General features: G+C 42.0%; 1 protein-coding gene across 1 annotated transcript in view; it reads left to right on the top strand.

The window, feature by feature from the left end:
- Positions 1–21,145, top strand: part of STK4 (serine/threonine kinase 4) — a 103,043-nt gene extending 81,898 nt beyond the window's left edge. The window contains exon 11 of the mRNA XM_058562626.1: positions 17,020–21,145. Coding sequence (XP_058418609.1) covers positions 17,020–17,178 — 159 coding nt within the window. The 3' untranslated portion in view covers positions 17,179–21,145. The remainder of the gene's footprint in view (positions 1–17,019) is intronic.
- The last annotated feature ends 666 nt before the right edge of the window (positions 21,146–21,811 follow it).

Here is a 21,811-nt window from a genome sequence, read left to right as displayed (position 1 = left end):
TGTGGCGAGCAGAAGGCCCCATGTTGGGTGGTAACACTGGTATATTTTTACCCAAAATAATCTGTGGCTCTATCACATAGATTCTCTCTATAGCCTCAAGAGGTGCTTTTAGTTCTTCTAGTTTGAAAATTTACCTGAGTATCTTATTACTTTGGCAGATTCCTCTTTTGTAGTTGTATTCTCTGAAATTATTATAGTGTCTTTTAAGATAGATTTTCTCATTGATGCTTGTTTTTAGGTCAGGCTTACAGGCAGGGAGGCAGATTCTGCCCTTGTGGTTGAGAGGCAGTATACGAGGTGGTTAAAACCACCAGAGTCATTCTGTTAGGGTTCATAGGCCATCTTCTCCACCTATTATGTCACCTAGCTAACCCTCAATTTCCCTACCTGAAAAATATGGATGAAAGTCACACCTATCTCATAGGGCTATTGTGAATATCAAGTGACATAATGCATGTAAAGCACTAGGAGAGGGCCTGGCCTGCAGTAAGCACTTAATAAATGTTTTGGGTTTTTTTTCCTCTTTTTTAGTGTTGATTTGCTCTTCTAGGATGTTGCAATGCTATTTTTTCCCCTCTTAGTTGTAAAAAGAATACATGCCCATTGTAGAAAGTTTAGAAATTGAAGAAAAGCTTAGAGAATAAACTTTCTCCTACAGTTTAACATATTTGCTTCCAGTTTTTTCTATACTTATATATTATTGTACACAGCTGATATTCTATATGTGCAATATGGTATCTTGATTTTTTTCACTTAAAATATCTTAAACATGTTCCCATATCATTAAAAACATTTATACAGTCATCACTTTTGGTGGTTACATAAGAATCCATCGCACTGTATTAGTTTGATTGACTTAATCGTTCTCCTTTTATTTGGCATTCAGTATTTGGAACTTCTTGGTTGGAGTTGGGCTGTGTGTAGATCATTTTAACTGATTAGGCCAGGCTTTCTTCTTGTCAACAACGTTTAAGAGTTGAGGCTTTGTGTTTGCTTTTGTTGTTGGTTTTTTGTCTATTGAGTGTGTGAATTAAGCCAGGATTTTAAATGTCAGACCCTATATTCTCAGACTCTTGCCTTTCTCTTCTGGACTATCTCCAGGCTTGTTTGCTTTTAAATCTTTCTCTGATGAGTTTCTTTTCATACTCCTGTGCTGGAGGGAAGATGAATGGCGACCATGATTAGTGTTTTCATCTCCGACCCTTCAGCGCGTGTGACTGCCCAGGAGCTGGCCAGGATCAACACCAGTTGCACGTTAATGGGTCTTTACTGAGGTAATCATGCCGACCAGTTTCTGGTGAGAACACTATCCTGCATTGTTCTTGACAAAGTGTACTATTTTTGTTTCAAGTTTCTTATTTTTCCTGTAAAGCCAAGTTTAAAGTATGTTAAGGCTGAATTCATTTGTACTGGGGAATATAATGAGATCTTGTACTTTTTACTTTCAGACAACCAGCCAAGAACAGCAATCTGAAAAAGAAATATGTATCCAAAATTGCCAGGGAAACCTGCTGTTTAGATATGCTTTCTGAGAAACCACATGGCAAATGAATGTCGTCTTTGTCTCCAGTCCCAGCAGCCTGGTTCTCCTGGTGAATGGCACTAGCCGACTTGAGCTTGTTTTTTTTTTTTTTTTTGAGGAAGATCGGCCCTGAGCTAACATCTGCCAATCCTCCTCTTTTTGCTGAGAAAGACTGGCCCTGGGCTAACATCCATGCCCATCTTTCTCCACTTTATGTGGGATGCTGCCACAGCATGGCCTGACAAGCGGTGTATCAGTGCGCACTCAGGATCCCAACCAGCGAACCCTGGGCCGCTGCAGCGGAGCACGCGCACTTAACCACTTGCGCCACCGGGTCGGCCCCTTGAGCTTGGTTTTTAACTCAGCTATTGAAATGGCACTGACAGCAAGACTTAAATGCTGGCGGTTGTGATCCCAAGAGGTTACTTAAAATGGTATCAGCCCGCGTGAGCTTGACACTGTTTTTCATTTCCTTTGTTTGGTTCTGAGACTGCTTGATCCGTGGCTGCTTGGAAGCCTTCTTCTTTGAAGTTCATTCTTCATGGCCAGTTATTCTCTGCTGTTAAAATATAGGGTGAGTTTTATCTCAACCACATGATGAGCCAAAGAGCTGAGTCCAGACCGTGGGTTTTGTGAATTTTGGTAGCAGCAGTACTAATAGTGATAAGAAATAATTTAGGTCTAGAAGCCTTAGAACAGAAGGTCCGAAATGGATCCTAAGACATGCAAGTAGTATCTTGGCACATTAGGCCCTAGGAAGGGCTGTCTTGAGGTCACTTCCATGTGGCTTCACTGGAAGTACAGGTGACAAATGGCATATGTCTTAAATTCCTAGAAGCCATCATCTCTCTCAATAAACTGTTTCAACACTCTATCAGTCAGAGAATGATGGGCTTTCAGAAGGGAAAGGGGCCTGGAAGGGCATGTGTTCTAGCTCCTGCTACATCTCTGCCAAGAGGCATCATCCAACATTCTCTTGACCACTCTGGTCATTTCTGAGAAGAAGGGGGGATTCCACAAATTGGGAAGTAGTCCATACCATTGCTTAAAAGCTCTGCCTAACGATACTGTGTTTCTTTCAGCCAAAATTGGCCCCCAGGGAACTTGTGCCCATGTGTTTATTTTGATTATTTCTCACAGAAACTTTACAGACAGTTGGTTGGGATTATTTGGATTTTCCATTTTGCAGATGGAGAAAGCCAGTCTCTTCCCTTTAACCACTTAGTATTGTGGCAACTTGACTTGAGTAAACCTTGCCGGCCTTACGCTAACTCACTGTTACCGAGGCAAGCAGCTGCATCTTGGGTACTCTCTGTATTCAGTGTTGCTCTGGTGGTGTCTTTGGGCTTCATTCTCTCTATAACTAAGGTTATGAGTGTGAAAGCGTGTGACCAATAGTAGATGTTGGGTGAGGTTTCATTAAAAGTATAGACTAGAGTCAGGTGGAGCCAGAGTCAGTTTTGGTCTCTGCCGCTTGTTGACTTCGTAACCTCAGAAAGTATGTAATTCTACAAAACTCAAATTCTCCATCTATAGAATCAGGTTAATCATTATAGCTATATGACTGAATGAAGATCAAATGAAATAATACATAGAAAGTGCTAATGTAGTGACCAGCTAATAATGGTTAATAAATGTTAAAAAAAAAAAAAAGCTGGCTTCTATTATTGTTGTTATTACTATAATCATTATATAGCAACATCCTTAAATCCTGCCCTCTCACCAAGGCAACGCCAGGATGGCTTCTGCTCATCCTTCTGTCCTACTTTTCTTCATGTTTTCTTGATTTATTGGGAATAACAATGCTAGCATTATAAGAAAGGGAGGTGGGCGTACAAACAGTGTTTCTGGCCCCTGGGAAGTGCTGTTCTTTCATAGGAAGAAGTTTTGGGAGTTATTTTGGTAGTCTGCCTTGTTGCCAGAACTGGAAATTGGGAGTTAACTTTTTTTCCCCTGCTTATAAGAGAAGCACCTTCACTCAGTAAGATCATGGTTGGATCTATTTTCAGAGACTGTTTCCTCCTCTGTGGCTCTGTCATTGAAGTATACATTTTTAACAATCCATGTCATCCTACTGTGTCCTTGTGGTCCAGATTCCTCAGTCCATGGTCTTTTTGGTTTTATTCCAGATATATCTAGTTTGTTTTTTTCCCCTAGAAATGTTGATTTCATCTAAATCTTAAAATTTTTTGGCATAAAGTTTTGGATTTTAGAATTTGCCGTATCTCTAGGTCTAGCTTGCTTTTCATTCCTGATATTTGTTTCTTCTTTTTTTCTTGATCAAACTTATCTGAGGTTTTCTTTTCTTTTCTTTTTTGGTGAGGAGAATTGGCCCTGAGCTAACATCTGTTTCCCATCTTCCTCTTTTTGCTGAGGAAGATTGTCCCTGAGCTAACATCTGTGCCAGTCTTCCTCTACTTTGTATGTGGGATGCCACCACAGAGTGGCTTGATGAGCAGTGTGTAGGTCTGTGCCTGGGATCTGAACCCACAAACCCTGGCCTGCCGAAGCGGAGTGCACAAACTTAACCACTATGCCACTGGGCCGGCCCCATCTATTTTTTTTTCAGTCATTTGAAAGAACCACCTTTTGGTTTTATTGATCCTTGCTATTGAGCATTGGTTTTTGAATTCATGAACTTACATTCTTACCTTTATCTACTTTCTATGGGTTTATTCTGGAGTTTTTTCCTCTTCATTTGGACAACTAAGCTTATTAATTTTTTTTTTAATAATTTTATTTATTTATTTATTTTCCCCCCAAAGCCCCAGTAGATAGTTGTATGTCATAGCTGCACATCCTTCTAGTTGCTGTATGTGGGACGCGGCCTCAGCATGGCCAGACAAGCGGTACGTCGGTGCGCGCCCGGGATCCTAACCCGGGCCGCCAGTAGCGGAGCTCACGCACTTAACCGCTAAGCCACGGGTCTGGCCCCCAGCTTATTAATTTTTAATTATCTCTTTTTTCTAATATATGCATGTAAGGCTATAAAATTCCTTTTAAGCATTACTTTAACTTCCACAATTTTTGATTTGTAGTATTTTGTTTTGTAAAGTTTATTGAAGTTTAATTTACATACCATAAAAATTTGCTCCTTTTAAGAGTACAGTTTGATGAGCTTTGACAAATGAAACACCACCATAATCAAGATATAGAGCATTTCCATCACCCCCAAAAGTTCCCTCATGCCCTGTTTTTGGTCCCGATAGTTTGGTCTTTTCTATGACGCCATGTGAATGGAATCACACAGTATACAGTCTTTTGTGTTTGGTTTCTTTCATTTAGCGTGCTGTTTTGAGATTCGTGCATGTTGTTGCATGTGTCTAGAGTTGTTCCTTGTGATTGCTGAGTAGTTTCAGTTGTATGGATACACCACAATTGGTTTATCTATTCACCATTGATATAGTTTTCAGTAGGAGCAAATGTATTTTAATTCTGCACTTGGGCTATAAATAGACATATTAGACTATTCTGGATTTGAAATTATCTGGGCATTTTTCAAATTTAAATTTTTATTTGGGGTTTGGCATTTTGGAAGTTCTTCTGTTAGCGGGTAAGCACGTGCTCACGTGACTCACTTGGGCCCTTCCTCCCTGTAGCAGTCTGGGTCCAGCCATGAGACAGAAACCACACAGTAGATTAAACAGGGGAAGTTGAATGCAAGGAATTCTTACCTATTTTAAAGAAGTAACTATAAGATATAGGGAAACTATATGGTTCCCAAGCACTCAGGGAGCACACCCAATGAAGGACAAACCACCAGGGGTTCAGACCTCAGTGGAGGGTAGGGTTCAGACCTCAGTGGAGGGTAGGGTTCAGCCCATGGCATAGCAGAGGAGTTCACTGCGTTGGCTAGACCAGAGCTGGGCCAAAGGCTCTGGGCACGCCATAGACTACCCTCTGGAGGTGATCAGCAGTAAGTGACATGGGTGTGCAGTGGGGGTCTGGGTGCCGGCGGGGTCAGGAGGCCTTCAGAGCCTGTGAGCATCTGGTGGCTCTGGTGTCTGCGTTGACAGGTCTGCCAAAAGATTATGGCCAGGCCCAGGCTGCAAGGTGGCAGAGAAACCAGGTTCTGGGCATAGCTGGGCTGCACTCCACCAACTGTCCTCACATCCATGCTGCTGGCCCTGTGCCGAACACTCAGGAGAGCCTCCTGCTCCCTGCACTGTCCCTCCAGCCTCTGCTGAGAAAGCTTCGCATCACACACACTTGAAAGGAGCAGTGCTTCAGGTGCCGCTGTTGATCACAGAGGAGGTGCATTCGGTTGGTAACTGATACACTCTCCCTGTTCTTTTGAAAGGAAATACTATCAAATCAAAAGCAGTACTGATCATACACTTGTGCTATCAATAATCAGACACTTCATGAGGGGAAAAGGGTTTATGAAGATTAGAACTTGCAAAAAATCTGTTTATAGACACATATAAACATCACATTAATTATGAAATATACCTTCCCATTATATTACCAGACATGTCATGGTATTATCACTATTCCCCCCTCTCCCTGTCAGTCAGATCCCAGGTTGGAGGCAGTTTCTTTCTTTATGATGCTTGCTCATTATAGAAAACATATAGGATACAAATTTTAAAGAACGTTTTCAGACCAGAGAAGCTAAGTGTTTTTAACTCTGAGCTTAGATGAGTTTACTGCTAGGAATATGGTAATCATCCTTTCTGAACCAAAAAACTATGACACAATCTTTACAAAGAGTTTTTTCTGGTTTGTGAATTTAAACACATTTGAAAAGCATTACCATGGCATAAATTAAATCACATTTGATTATCCATACCAATTAAACACTTGTTGAAAAGAATAAAGGACTCTCCTCAAGTATCTAGGACATATACGTATTAATGCTTTTAACAGAATAAGGAATAAAGCCATCTTTTTTAGACAGCTCTGAATCAGAAAAATAAAAGAAAAAATGATGAAAAATCCCTATTTAGCAGTTATGTGGTTTTGGCAGAATCAAAAGTCTTACACACACACACACACCTCTGTCTAGACCTAAATTATACATTTGACACCACGGGGAGTTCAGAGCCCAAGACTTGATGGCCGTTGCAGAAAGATTCTGACATGCCTTGCAGATAAAACTTGTCTGCTTTTGTTGCAGAATTCTTTTTTTCTCAAAGGATATTGAGAGAATATTTCTTTTTGGGTATTTAGGTTGTAAATCTCTCACCCTTCATTACATGGGCCTGCCCAGCAGTAGGGCTTACAGAGTTTTTATATACTTTCCAGAAATTGAGTGCTGTTCACCTGCGAGTTTTCCCACTTTAAGAAAGCCCAAATTGTAAAAATTTAGGCCTGCAAAGTAGCTGACTCAGAGAGCTTTTATTTGCATTCTCAACTAGTTTTCTGTAAACATTTTGTTCTTCAAGTGTATTTTAATTGGATCCTGTTTACTCTGAAGATACTTTTTAAGACTACCTCTGTTGAATAAAATGAGATCAATTTGTTTTCAGATTTTGCTTGGCATTTGGGCTTCTTTTATTTGGCAAGATGAGAGAGAAAAGCCTGGCCTTTTTGTTATCTTGGAAATTTCCAGCCCGAGAAAGTGTACAGAGGCACCACTTGCAGGGGTTCTTATGCGATTAGCCAGCTCTTTTCCTGAATTATTAAGCTACATTAAAATAGCAATGTGGTGCAGTTGGTGTTTTAGGTTTTGATATCTTCTGAAAGATTAATATCCCCACAAGAATGATGATACTTTTGATGTCTCCCTTTAGTGCTTTCAGATATCAAGAGCATCATATTCTGCTCTATTCTTGTACTCTGCCTTCTTTGGACACTTACAATTATTCTAGGAGGTTTAATTATTCTAGGAGGTTATGTGTTTGCTAACTTCCTGAAAGTTTTCCTCTCACAGTTTGGCTTCCTTAAGTGTGAAATTTACAAACCAATTTAAAGCTTCTCTTAAAATAGAATTTTTCCCAAAGAGCAATCATAAGCAACCAAGACTAGAGTGAATTTTTATCTCCATTTCTCCTTGTAACTTTATTGCTGTCATGACACTGGATGAGCTATACATTTTGATTTTGACATGCATGGGTCATTTTGGGGTAATTGACATAGCCTTATTTAACAAACTTATATTATACTCTTAGGCTTAGTTATTGATTACATATTTTGAAAGCTTCTGAAAAGCCCAATGTCTTACTAGTAATTGAGGGAATCCAATAAAAAATCAATATCGTTTTCAAGTAAAGGCTTAAAGATTAAGGATATAGTTCTCTATTAAATATTTATTGAGAACTCTTTGCTGCTGGCCTGACTCTCTGAAAATATATGAGATGTATTCCCTACTCTTGAATAGCTTCCACTTTAGTGAAAGGGAAAGGTAGTTGGGGAGAGAGAGGAGTTGGAGCTTGAGCTGGGCTGGAAGGTGGAATGGGCATTCTCTAAGCAGAAGACAGAATTATGTTCAGCAGAAGCGTGAAAGTGTGAAAAAATATGGCACCTGAAGGAATTTTGAGTAGCTATTAGTAATATTGACAAATGAACTCGTAAGACCTTTCATTTAACCTAATTTTATTAGTTCCCCGTATCTCACATACGATAGTTACTTGAAATAACAAGATTTGCATTTTGTTTTTAAAAATTCTACAAGTTAGACTTTTCCCTGAATTAGAGCGAGCAGCCCTGAAAAAGTACGATTTCTTTCTCTCAGACTCTGACCACAGGGATTCTTCCTTCTCTCACCTTCTGTGTGTAGCACATGTTGCCTTGATGGAGTTGGCTCAGGCTTTGCAGTCAGACATGCCAGGGCTCATACCCTAACTTGACCACTTACACTTACTGGCACTTGGGCCATGGGCAAATTCCTGTATCTCTATGTGCCTCAGTTTCCACCTCCATAAAAGGTGGAAAAAAAGTATTACCGTTCCACCTCTGTAAAAGGTGGAAAAGGGTACTTTTTTGAGATCCACTATACATATCCAGCACCTGTCAGACACTTGTGCTAGGCCTGTACTGAGCAGGAATAGGGATGATAGAGGAGTGTGAATGAGTAAGGGTGTGTACGGGCCAAGAAGCATGTGGCAGAGTCCCTTCACACTAGAAGTGGAGATAAATGAGGTAGTTAGTCATGAAAACAAGCTACAGTCAGAGGCATTACTAAGTGCTTAATGATTGCTAACAGTAATTAGAGCTTTTAATTGAGTGCTATGTGCTAGGCATTGTGCTCAGCACTTTACATGCATTGTGTCATGTAATCCTTAGAATAGTCCATGAAATAAGTAGTATTATCCCATTTGAGATCCATTATTCTTTTGTATTAGGAGTATGAAAGTTCCTTATGGGTTCTTGCTTTGGAAAGCCAGAGTCATGATATTAGGAAGAAATCTGGGTTTGGTCAAAACTGTATTACCTTTGGCCAAAGGCTGTCATAAAACCCATAAAACAAAAACAAAACAAAACAACAACAAAAAGCAGGTGCATTGTGATTTTCAGAATAAGTTGTGACAGTTCATGCCAGAACAGAGTTGGAGCAATTTCTAAGCATGCGAAAGTACAACTTCAAAAATTAATTTTGTCATGTAAATTTAAGGATGATTTGCAATAAATCACAAAAAATAACAATATGCCAGTAATATACTTTATAATATAGTAAAACTCCATTATTTAAAGAAAAAAACTTTTTGTCTTTTTGTTTATACCATTTATCAAATCATATCCTTCATACACACACACGCACACACACAGTATGCACTGAGCCCTCTCTGGGGAAGGCTCTCTGGATGCAGTCTTCAGGTTGTTTGAGGCCACTCTTCTGACCCACATCAGAGCTCTTGTCATTACATCACCAAATTTCTTTGTTTTACCCAGGCTTAAGGTCTGCATTTCATTCCATTCCTCTTGGTAAATATTTTATAGACATGCAGTCATGTTTTCTTCGGTTGGAATTCTGATAACAATTCCATGTATTGATTTGAAGTAATCATAAACTCAAAATGGGGTTGAAGTAATCATTGATAATAATTCTGCAGCTTTTCTCCCTTGTTGGAGAAGCATTAGGAGGATCTTATAAGGGACTGATGGAAGCATAATTTGGCATGGCCAGAGTTTGAATCAGAGGAAATCTCGCATTAAAATTCTGCGGGGGTTCATTTAAGGAGCGAGATCTTTTGGAATTGAACAGTCTAGTGCTTCGTTAACCCACACAAGTTGTGATTCAGTTGTCAGCTTCCTTGTTTTCTGCTTGACTATCTTCTCACTCATCTGCTGAGAGATTACTGCATCACCTGAATCTTGTCTTACTAGAGTCACCTCTCCCCAGTCTAGAAGCCACTCCCAGATAGAGAAAGTTCACCTCAAGAAAGGGTAAGTCTCTTTGGTGGAACTCAGTCAGTGCCCTGGATGCCTTTCGACTGACCTTTGTACACTTTCTATACTGCACTTTTGCTAACCTTCCAGTGGCTGGTGTTGAAGGTATGGGATGGCATGTTGGTCGCTTCATTTGACTTTTAGCTTCGATCAAGCTTCCTTGTCATGTTGCTAAATTCCAAAGGTGTGTTCTTTCCTCATTCTTGGCCACCGTGAAATATCACCTGTGACAGGGCATCAGCCTGACTCAGCTGTGCAGAAGGGATGACGTGTTTGAGAAGTCCTGTTTGTGACGTAGGAGGCAGAATTGTGAGTGCTCAAGTATACAGTGTGTACAGAATTTAAGCTTATCTTTAAACACTGTGGCAGATCTCTCTGTGGTGGTTTTTAACCGACATCTCATGGCACCATTTGCACTACAGACTTCTGAGGTGAGGGTTTCTAGGAGCAGAACAGAGCTTTGAAATAGGTCTAAACGCTGTACCTGGGAGGAGGACCAGACCTGTCTGTTCACCATGGGCCTTGTTGCCAAAGCAGGATGAAGCTCTGCGGTACATTCTGATGTGTTTAGTCTAGCTTGACTCTGCTGATTCAAGATAGGTTAATCGTCAGTGTAGTTCCTATGAGTTATCTCTCGTGATGAAACATCTTCTCAGTTGTTCTCCAGGCAAGTTGTGCAACTGACATTGACATGGTATAACTCAGAATTTCAGAGTTGCTAAGGCTATTTGAGAAAAAATCAGTTCCCATCAGCCTTCTGTATTTGTACTAATGCTGGGAATCTGAGGATTTTGCTATGGTCTGGCCTGGAGGAAATAAGCCAGATTCATCTGATTTGGGGCTTCTCACACAGAGTTCACTAGAGACACTTCTGTGTGTCTGGTGTGTGTCCTGCACCAGATTGTGAGCTCATCAAGCTCGGTTCTTATAGCAACAGCAGCTACTATTTATATTACTCACATATTTCCTCCATTTTTCAAAAAAGGATTTAAGGTAGTAGCTCTCACTTATCCACTTTCTTTCTGGTGTGCACCAGACACTATGTCCTCTACATTACAATGTATACCTGTAAACCTCACAGCTTCCTTTGTAGGATAGATAGTGTTGTCTTCTATTGAAAACTGAGGAAACTGAGGCACGTATTAGATGACTCACCCAGCTACCAAGCACAGAGCTCCCATGGAGCCCATGTCCACCTGACTTAAAGCTGGTGCTCTCGCCCCTACGCCTGCTGCTTCTCCAACAGATCTTGCCGTTCATGTTCATGTTGCTTGACAGTGGTCCTGCCTAGTAGAGCTGACGGTAAAGTTGGTTGATTCGATTTGAATCATGTTTGGTAACCTTGAGTTAAGTCGCTGCCCCTCAGCAGCAATGCCGTGCACGTAGTGGGCACGTGGTGTTTTTACATGAGGAAAGGCAGCAAAGTAGGCAGCATCGTCCCCGTTTTACAAACGAGGAAACCAAATCCCAGAGAAGTCAACTAACTTGCCTGAAATCACCCATCATCACTAGCGGTGGCATTTTTGAATGTGAGGGCCATCTGTGACATATCTAATGTCAGCTAAATTCAGAATTTTTCCAGCCTTCACACATTTTTCACTAACACAGGCCCATTTCCAGAAACCCTTCAAGTGGCGGTTACAGTCTCTTCCAGTTCCTTGCTGGGTCACTTTGGGCAAATTATCCTCATATCCTTATTGACCTCTTATCCTATTGACCTCTTATTGCCCACTCTTACCCTCATTAACCTCATTTGTAAAAGGAGGACACTACTACCTACCTCACAGGTGGATTCAATGAAATAGTGCAGCTAGAAGGCTTAGTTCAATGCCAAACACATGGCATATGCTCAAGTAATTAACATATTTCTTCCATGCCTATGTGTAGAATCCAGTAGTAAGACAGCATTGTATCCTGCTGAAACAGGGTGAGGCTGAATTTTGGACTAAAAAAGATGCCTACATTAGGATACAGTACATTTCCAGAGACCACATCTTTTAAGAGAAGTCTCATCTGCACTTAACGTTGTTGTCTGTCCTTGCTCAGACATCCGTCGACAGACATTATAGACTGGGTAGAAGGCAATGGTGAGTGAAGTCTCGGTGTTTATTAGACAGTAGTGAGTGAGAGCAACCATAAAACATCAGTACTGGCTCTCAGACCCAGAGCCCACCCTTTTCCATTTACCCAAGACTGATGTGTTGATTAGCATCCAAGTGGTCAGAGAATTCTAAATAACCCTGATTACGAGGCTTATTTTAGTTTCTCCTTCCTTCTGTGACTTCTCCCAGGAACAGTCAAAAATCCCTGTGCTTGGTCTGTTCTCTTCAGCACAACCCACCTTCAGTAATGAGCCTGTGGCTCTGGGCTTGGCATTCATTTTGTCTTATCCAGAAGGATCATGTCGTATTCTTTTGATGATCTCATTCTTTCCAAAGAGTATTTCTTATAGTAGAAGTTCATTTTTGTCTGAATAAAAAACTAAAATGGACATGCCCTTTAGAGATGACTAAGCCAGGACTGGAGAGCTGCTTCTTATCAGTCAGTATAAAACACAGAAATTTTAATCAAGTGAGCAGAGACTTCCTTCAATTTCAAAAGAAAGTTGAGAGGAATATAAATTCCTTGAGGGCAGAAGTCACTCCTTATTCCACACGGAGTCCTCTCATCACCTCACCCAGAGCTATGTGGCACGTGGTAGTGCTCAGGGGAAGCTTGCTCCCTTGATTTCAGTGGCTTCCATTATTGTTTGACTGGAAATGAGGGGCAGTGTATTCATTCCTTCAACCAATGTTATACTTAGTATAGTGAACAAGACAAAGTCACTGCCCTCATAGAACTTTCATCCTAGTAATAGACCAATAAATAAGTAAAAGAAAATAAATAAGAATGATTACAAAGTGCCATGATTGTTTTGAAGGAAATAAGTTAGGGCCTGAGATAGAGAAGAATGGAGAGGAGGCGACCTTTCTAGATAAGATGGTCAGAGAAGCCTTCCTCGGATTCTCTGAGGAGTTGACAGCTGAGCTAAGGCCTAAAGGATAAGGAGGAACTGAGGCAGAAGGATCATTAACTGCATAGGCCTTGAGGACGGGAAAGAGTGTGGCCTGTTTGAGGATCGGAAATAAAGCGTATTGGTCCTGAGCCAAGGGGATAGTGGTAGGTAGTGAAGTTGGAAAGGGACAATGAGGCCAGAGATGTAGGGCCTTTGTAGCCCCTGGTGAGTTGTTGGATTTTACTGTAAGTGCAGAGGGAAACGTAAGGATGATATTATCTGGTTCACATCTACAATTTTAATTATTTTTGTTGCTGTGAGATTGTGGTGGCCTGAATTGAGGGTTAGAGGTAAAGATGGAAAAAACTGATATATATATATCCTCCCACTTGGGAGGATGGTGGTACCATTCCTGAGATGGGGAAGCCTGGGAGGAGTAAGGAGAAGAGGTTTGGAGATGGGGGCCGGAGGGGGGTGGGGGATGAAGAGTTTTGTTGTGGATGTGTTAAATTGCAGATTTCTATGAGATAACCAGGGACTGAGATATCCAGTAGGATCTAATCTGGATGTGAGAGTCTGGAGTTCAGAGGAGAATTCTGGTCTAGAGAGATAAATGTGGGAGTCACAGTGTAGAGAGGATGCTTAACTCCTAGTAGATAGATGAGATATAAGGGGTGATATTTCCCCTGGCTGGTGAAAATAGCTCAAGCTACCAGCATGGCCAGTTTGAGAATTTGCTCCTTCAGGATGCTAGCTGTTAGAAAACCGTAGAACCACAGTTATTTTCACTGCAAGATATCCACTTGAAATTTATTTATGCCACCAAGGACCAGGAAGGTGAAATGCTATACTTGGTGCCATAAAACCCTTCTCTGAGCTTGTTTTCAGAAAAATCCATATCTGGATGGTGTGATCGAGTCATTAGCAGTGACTGGCTGGCTGTGTTCTAATACGTCAGGTGTAACTTAAGCCCCGAAGGCCTCTGGGCAAGTAAATTAGTCTGAAGGTGGCTGAGATAAAGCAAGGGTGCTTGTTGTTGCCCCTAAATTAGAATCAAGGGCAAAAAGCTGCATAGAAATTGGAAACCTAGAAGAAGCTTTAACCAGACACAGGTAGCAATTATTTTAGGAGAATTTTGCTGCCAGGAAAACAAGAAGGAAGGTGTAGAATCATGCTTATCAAACTTGAGGATTTATAAGAAACACCTGAATAGCTTCTTTAGCATGCAAAGTCCTCTGCCTCACCTCCGGGGGAGTCTGATCAAGTAGCTCTGGGCTGGGGCTCAAGAGTCTGTATTTTTACAAGTGACTCCAATACAGGTGATCCATGGATCATACAGAGAGAAGCATTGAGTCTATAAAGACTTTTGAGATCATCTGGGCAGCCCTCTCTGCAGATCGGGAACAGGCCTAGGGAGGAGAAGGGGCTTGCCTAAAATTGCAGAACAAGTTGGAAAGCCAGTGCAGCTCCACTAACTTACATTTCTTCACTCTGCAGTTGACTCTTCCTCCTAATGGATGGATAAAAAGCAAGTCTCCCCTCCCAATTCCCAACACTTCTTCCTTCATTGTAGTTTTTCTTTTCTTTTTTGTATCACATTCTGACATAAGAGTAATTTACTCTAACCTATTGTGTTAATTATCATTTGTCTGTGTCACCTCACTAAAATGTAAGCTTCACAAGGGTGATGATTTTTGTTTTTTTTTCACTGAAGTATCTTATGTGCCTTGGACAGTGTCTGGCCCATAGTAGGTATTCAATGAGTATTTGATAAATGGATGGGTGAAGAACATTTTGTTAAACTATAAATAAGTGAACGGGCATTACGGGAAAGTGCCAACCCTTAGGCATTGTTAGCCCAAAATAGAGTACAATATTTTCTTTCTCACTTGTTTGATTCTGGCTGAAATCAGAGGTTATAGGAATAGTTTGTTTATGGGAGATTAATTAGAGACTTTCCAATAATATAACAATAATATTAATAACAGCAACAACAACAGTTATTAATAACAGTGGTAACTACCATTTATGGAATGCTTACTATCTGCCAATTACCTACTCTATGAAGTTCTACACTAAGAACATCACAGCCATTAACTCATCTAATCCTCATTACAGCCCAAGGATGGAGGAACTTAGTATTTGTCTATTTTCCAGAGGAGGAAACTGAGGCTCAAAGACGTGTATTTGTCCAAGGTTACACAGCCAGTAGAGGTTTAGGATCTGTGATCCAAAAGATTAAGTCCTTAACTACCAGTAACATTCAGTATTAGGTTTGGGGTGTTCTCTGTTTGGAGAACGAATTGAAAAAGCTAAAGACTAGGCAAGCATCACTTTTTGGGGTGTTGCTGGGCCAAGAACCCAACCTCCTAGATGGTATAAAACCACAGCCTGGAAAGAAAGATGCATCTTTTTCAGCCCAACTTTCCAGCTTTCCCTCCCACTCTCCAGTCTTTCCAGTCTCACATTACAAGGAACCTTTCGTGAGGCTTTTCTCACTTTTCAGACAACCTTCCTGGCACGGGCCAAGGAAAATTCCTGTGGTGACAGGTCACTAAACCATTTCTAGGGAGGCCACTGTAGCACTTCACGCTCATTCACACCCCACCCGCTAAAGGAAGGGTGGACAGAAAGAGGCCCCTTCACCCACCTTCCTATACCACTTCCCTTTTGGGGCCTCAGGAAGGGGCTGTGGGAGATGACGATTCTATAAATTTCTCGTACGACTTGAGTGAGCCTTTGAGTTCTTGAAACACTGTACCTATTAAACTGGCTGTGAGCTCACTGAATTTATCACTGCCTGCTGTGGATAAAGTCAGCATTCATTCCCACCCCTGCCAGCCAGAGCTGGCCTTGCTTGGATTCAGTGAACAGTCCATACATATGGCAACGAAGCCACTCGCCCAACAGCGGCAGACACAGGTTGAACACGAGTATGCTCCTGGGCTCTAGTGTAGAGAGAAGGTTGTAACACGCACTGCTGTCTTTAAGCACACGGTGCACCAGGCACTGTGCTAACAGCTTTATTTAACTCTTATAATAAACGTGAGGCATTGCTGGTCCACTTCTGTAGATGAGGAACACCTGGAGAGACTGGTAACTTGCCAGAGTCTCATCACATTAGCAAGAGGCAGAGCAATGCTTTAATCACAGGTCAAGTTGGTTCTAAAGCCTGTGCTTTGCTAGTCTGCTCTTCTGTGTACCGGTTAAGAGCATGGACTCTGGAGCCACACTGCCTGGCTTTGAATCTTGACTCTGCCGCTTACTAGCTGTGAGACACTGGGCAAGTTACTTAGCCACCCTCTTCCTCGGCTTGTTCATCCGTAACATGAGGGTAATAATGTACTCAAATCATAGGGTTGTTGCGAGGATTAAATGAATCAATATATGTGAAGCACTTAGTGTCTGGCACATAAAAAGCACTGTATAAGTGCTAGTGATTATTATTAATTTATATATCAAGTCTTGTTTTTTCCTCTGGATGATGGCAGCTTAATCTCAGAAGTTTCGGGGTTTGTTCAGTTATCTCACCCGCCTACCCAAGCGTTGTGTCTATATTCCCAAGACACTAATATAGATAATCCATATAAAGTGCTTAGACTGGTACCTGGGATATGATTAGCCCATGGTAAATGTTAGTGATGATTAGTAGGACAATGCCAAGACGTTGGGGGTGTGGGAAGGCAGGGGTGGGGGAGAGCATCTGATCCTTAGTGAGCATCCATCCTCCCTGGTGTGGTGTCCAGAAAAAGGCATGGTCACCATCCAGATGCTCATCTCATGGGTAGGACAAGAACTAGGAGGCAACCATTATTTTGCAGATACCAAGTTACTGTTATGTTAGTGCCCTAACAATGAATACGTATGTAATTAATTTAGAAGATAGGGGAGATGAAAGTATTATTCATTAAGTTCCTGGTCAAGGCACAGTAAATCAAAGAGATCAGCACTTAGAACTCTCCCTGGGATAAATTGTCTCAAAAAAGCTTGGTGGTGTACCATGCATTTGAATGAACTGTCACTTTCCAACCACCACCACCCCAAACTTGGTCTGACCACAGTGTCCTCCTCCTTCTGCCTGCCTTCTGGGTGCCTGGCAAGGCTGGGCCTGTCAGCTCTTCTGCCACTGATCTGGGTTTTGTCATGACTGTACTTTCCACTTCTATTCTAGCTGAAGAGTTGGACAGTGGAGGACCTTCAGAAGAGGCTCTTGGCCCTCGACCCCATGATGGAACGGGAGATTGAAGAGATCCGGCAGAAGTACCAGTCGAAGCGGCAGCCAATCCTGGATGCCATTGAGGCTAAGAAGCGGCGGCAACAAAACTTCTGAGCACAGCCGGGCCGGGAGGCTCCCTCCTCCACACGGGCCTGCGGTGAACTCTGGATTGCTCGCCACCCACATTTGTTAGCCGCACTTCTGCTCCACCATTTCTCCACAGCACCTTTGTGAACTCAGGAATGTGCGCCAGTGGGAAGGGCCGCCTTGACAGTCAGCGTGCCATCTTGATGTGTGTATTTAAATTGGTCAGGTATATCATTTCAAAGGACTTATACTGGCGCTTTTAAACTCAGAGTTTTAAACCAAGAACAGAGACTCCTAGTTGAGTGATAGCTGGGAAAGTTTTACATAATGTCTTTTGTTTTTCTTCCCCCAATAGCTTGCAATTGTTCTTTCTGGAAGACTTTTAAAAAATATATAAATATGCATATATATATAAATTATAACTAGATTCCCCACTCAGTGTGGTGGCATCTTTGTACAGGTACAGTTTTAAACAGTTTGCCTCTTTTCTGTAAAATTATGGTACTGTGGAACATGAGGGCAGCGGACACCGGGAGGCTGTTGGGGTCACTCGACCCCCAGGAGCCAGCCTCCCCCTTTTGCAGGGCTGCATTGAAAAATCAGGTTTGGGCCAGTTCTTTCACCATAGTTTCAGCCCTTTGGGTTGTCCCTGGCTCCTGGAGCTGTGGGTGATGCCCAAGGGAAAGCCCTGGGGGTTACGTTCACTGTTTTAGTCCCCAGAGAAGCTGGCACCCTCTTTGCACTTTGCGAATTGGCTGTTGTGGTTTCAACGCCTTTCATCCATCTCCACTCTCCCAACTGCCCAGAGTCACAGCACAGATACTGCCCAGTGCCTTAAGAGGAGACTCGATCCAGTGAGGGGACAGGCCTGCCAGGCACTCCCAGGAAACATGGGGCTGTGTTCAGTCCGCAGAAGGGAAAGTTTCGAAATTCTCATTGTTCATGTGACGATCACATACGCGGCATTTTGTTCCACGTTCCTTACAGACAGGGTTAGAGGGCATTGCTTTTGTGATCCACATTCAAATATGTGACTGTTTTCTTTTTTATTTTACTGCTAAGGGGTCTGGAAAGGATACATGAATATCAGACTAAGATTTGTTCTCCAAGAGGCTCAACCCAGACATTTAGAATGCCAAAGCTGGAAGGGACCATAGACATCATCTGGCCTGCCTGAGGCTCCGAGAGGGGAAGTGACATGGCCAAAATCACAAAGCAAGTTAAAATAAGAGCTGGGACTAGACCTCGAGGCTTCTTACTCCTGGGCCATTGAATCGTGCAGCCCCTTCTCTGAGAGAAGAAACTAGAAGCCCCTTCTCTGAGAGAAGACAGTTTGGGTTAAGTTGTCCCAGGGAACCTGCTAATGGAAACGTGCTCTTTGTCTCTCCAGTGGATGACTGGCTGTGAGGAGATTCCCAGGGGAGCTAGATCGTTCAGTTTCAGCCATTCCGTGAGCTCTCCGGCATCTGCCAGAGAGCAGACAAGCCTCCTGCAGGCAGACGAGGGCCTAAAGCAGATCAGAGGGCTTTGCACAAGACAGCACTGAGCCATCCCTCTGCAGCATTGGCTCAAGGCCACATGTCATTTAGTCCCAGCTAAGAGCAGTTGGGAAAAGCAGATGTCTTTTTATTTTCTAATATCTCCTTCCCTCGGATAGGGGAGCTATGACTCAGTTGCACCTGAGGATACTGTAATTTCACTCCCTAATTGCTTTGCTTCCCCAAACCTGGGAATCAATGGAAGGGCAGGGAATGTTCCTCTTCTGTGGCCAGATTCTGTTCTTTGCAATTAAAGCGAATTTTTAAAAATACAAGAGGCAGTTGTTGGTCCGCAGGGCTTGGCCAGTTAAGCAGCTATGTGGCAGATACAGAGACTAGCGGACAATTTGAGGATCCCACTAGAATAATAAATGGCAGCTAGCATTGGTGACCACATATTATATGCCAGGCACTGAGCTAGACAGGCTCTTTATATATGGCAGCTCTTCACAATAACTCCATGAGTTAAGTGCTTTGTCTTCATTCCATAGATGAAGAAACAGGTTCAGCGAGAAAAACGTTCTTTCCCAAGGCAATACAGCTAGTAAGTGGTAGAATCAGGATTTATAGTGTCACCATATGGGGCCAATATTTATAGGGAAAAGGAAAATCATAAGTCTTCTTAAAATTAAGTGACCACCTTTTCTTGCAGAGACTAACTAACTCTAACTGGCATTTTTAGGTTGGGAAACAGCTGAATTAGTAGTCAAGTCTGACAGTCAAGTTTTAAAAACCAAACCATGGAGTATGGATTCCCCCACACCATCTGCTGTGCTAATTAACAGTCCTGCCTCAGTCTCTTTCTTTTTTAAAAAGGACTTTGCACTTGGCCAGACAGGAGGGGAATGCCCATTTTCTCCCTTCCTAAGCTAGATCCAAGTAAAAGAAGGTTCAGTTTTTCCCCATAAATATTCTTGGGTCGTGAATCTTGATCTGGAGTTTGTTTTGTTTCAAGCACGTGTGCACCCAACACGCTAGTCCAACAAAGTACATTGCTCTCCAGTCTAACTAGACAGAGCCCTTTGGCCAGAACTCGGTTTCTTTGGGATCAGATAAATTTCCTGACAAGGTGTATTTATTTTCTAGTGACAGGCAGAGGAGCAAGTCCTAGCCACTTTTTTCCTTGAATACTAAATTCAAGACAGATCAACTTGCCTCATTGAGCCCTGAGCTTCAGTCATTGCTTGAGCATTTGTAACTCAAGCTTCCAGTGAACTCTGAGCCCCTCACTTGTTCTCTTCTTCTAAGAAACAATGACCCACAACCAATTGTATCATTTAAAAAAATCTCAGATTCTCTAGGACTATCTCAATTGCTTTCTCATCAGTAATTTTGAAGCAGATTTCTATTTTTCTTTTTTTGTCCCTTTTCCCAACGACCAGTTGGAAGGATGTATGAATGGATGGATATAGATAGATAGATAGACAGACAGACAGACAGACAAACAGGACCAATACTCTGAAGCAACTTAAAAACTATAGCCTTGACTCCTTGAGACTGTAGATTTGGATCCAGGAAATATTTATTTAGCATCTGCCAGATGCCAGAAGTTTATTATACCATTTAGAACTCACTGGCTCTTACCAGTATCAGGAATGAGAGCAGTGACATCATTATAGGTCCTACAGATATTAAAAGGTTAATAACAATATTATGAACAACTTCATGCTAATAACTTCAACAACCTAAATAGTACGGACAAATTCCTTGAAAGATACAAAGTCCCAAAGCTCACTCAAGAAGAAATAGATGATCTGAATAGCCCTATGTCTATTAAAACTGAATAGCTCTGGGAGATATAGGTATTATTGTCCTCATTTTACAGATAAGGAGACTGAGGCTCAGAGAGGTGAAGTCTGTTGCTCAAGGTCAGGTAGCTAAAATATGGCAGAGCTAGGATTCAAATCCAGGTCTTCTGATCCTTATTCTAGTGCCCTTTCCAGCATACCATGTTGCCTCTAAAGATTGCAGCTCCTTATTTACTGGAAAATTGTTCCTGCCCAGTCCACACCTCCCACCCAATCCTTCCTTAAGCACTGTGTTTGTGTTTTCATCAGGATTATATTCATTGTATTTGGAATCCATGTTCTTTTTTGTGTTTGGAAAAAAAAAAAAATCTCTTCCACCAGCTTGCACTCAGACCAACTTGGAAAAAAAAAGCTTAAATGCTGTTGCAGATGTACAACTTAAAAATGTGAAGTTTGTAGCTTTAACTTTTTGTAATGAAAACTAATAACACTGGCTTAAGTGCTGACTTGAAATGCTATTTTATACAGTTTGGATGTAAATAATCAGTCGAGGTCAGCAATTTGTATATGTATGAGACATAGCTTCCTCCATTGCCTTTTCTTTTTTTAATTTGAAGTGCTTCCTGTGTGCTTTTGTTAGAATTGTTGTTCTTCCTCCTTCCTACACCATGTCACCTTTGTTTTAAATAAACTGTCCCTTGGACCACAGACTATCCTCTTTTTATAAATGAGATCCTCCATCTGTAGCCTGGATAATGGTATTGTAAATCTTCATGATATTGACTCTGTGGGGTGTTTATTCTAGAATCCAAAGCCGGGGGAGAGGAAGGTAGGGTAGAGAGTAAACTTTTGTGGGACACCGTCTGTGTGCCACCTACTGAGCTGGTTGTCAGGGATATAAAGAAGAACCAGACACGGTTCTTGCAGACCAGCTGGGGAGTCAGTCAGGCGCACAACGCTGGAAATATTGTGTGTGGTAGAAGGAAGTACACGGCCTATGGACACAGGAGGGGGTGACAATCAGTTCTGCTGATTGTCCAAGGAAGTTCTGCTGGGGGTCCAAGGAAGCTTTTCTGGAGGAGGTAATACATCCCAAATTTAAAAGATGAGGAAGAGATGGCCAGGTCGAGAAAGGCTGAGAAGTGAGGGAGAGAAGGCATCCTGGCAGAGTGACAGCCTGTACAGAGGGTCCCAAGTGACAGTCTGGATGTAGGATCTCTTTGGAATCCTTCATCTCTGTCTGTCGTTGCACAAAACCAGGCCGGACACGGCCCAGCATCCAGAGGGGAGCAGCAGGGTCCTGCCCTGTGTGGCCCTTCTTAGCCAGAAAAAATTCTCTAGCTTGACCATAGGTTCTCTTAGTCTTAAAAGTTT

This window comes from Diceros bicornis, chromosome 19, assembly GCF_020826845.1.
Source record: "Diceros bicornis minor isolate mBicDic1 chromosome 19, mDicBic1.mat.cur, whole genome shotgun sequence".
In the NCBI taxonomy this organism is placed as follows: domain Eukaryota; kingdom Metazoa; phylum Chordata; class Mammalia; order Perissodactyla; family Rhinocerotidae; genus Diceros; species Diceros bicornis.
This window is presented reverse-complemented; position numbering and strand designations above follow the sequence as displayed.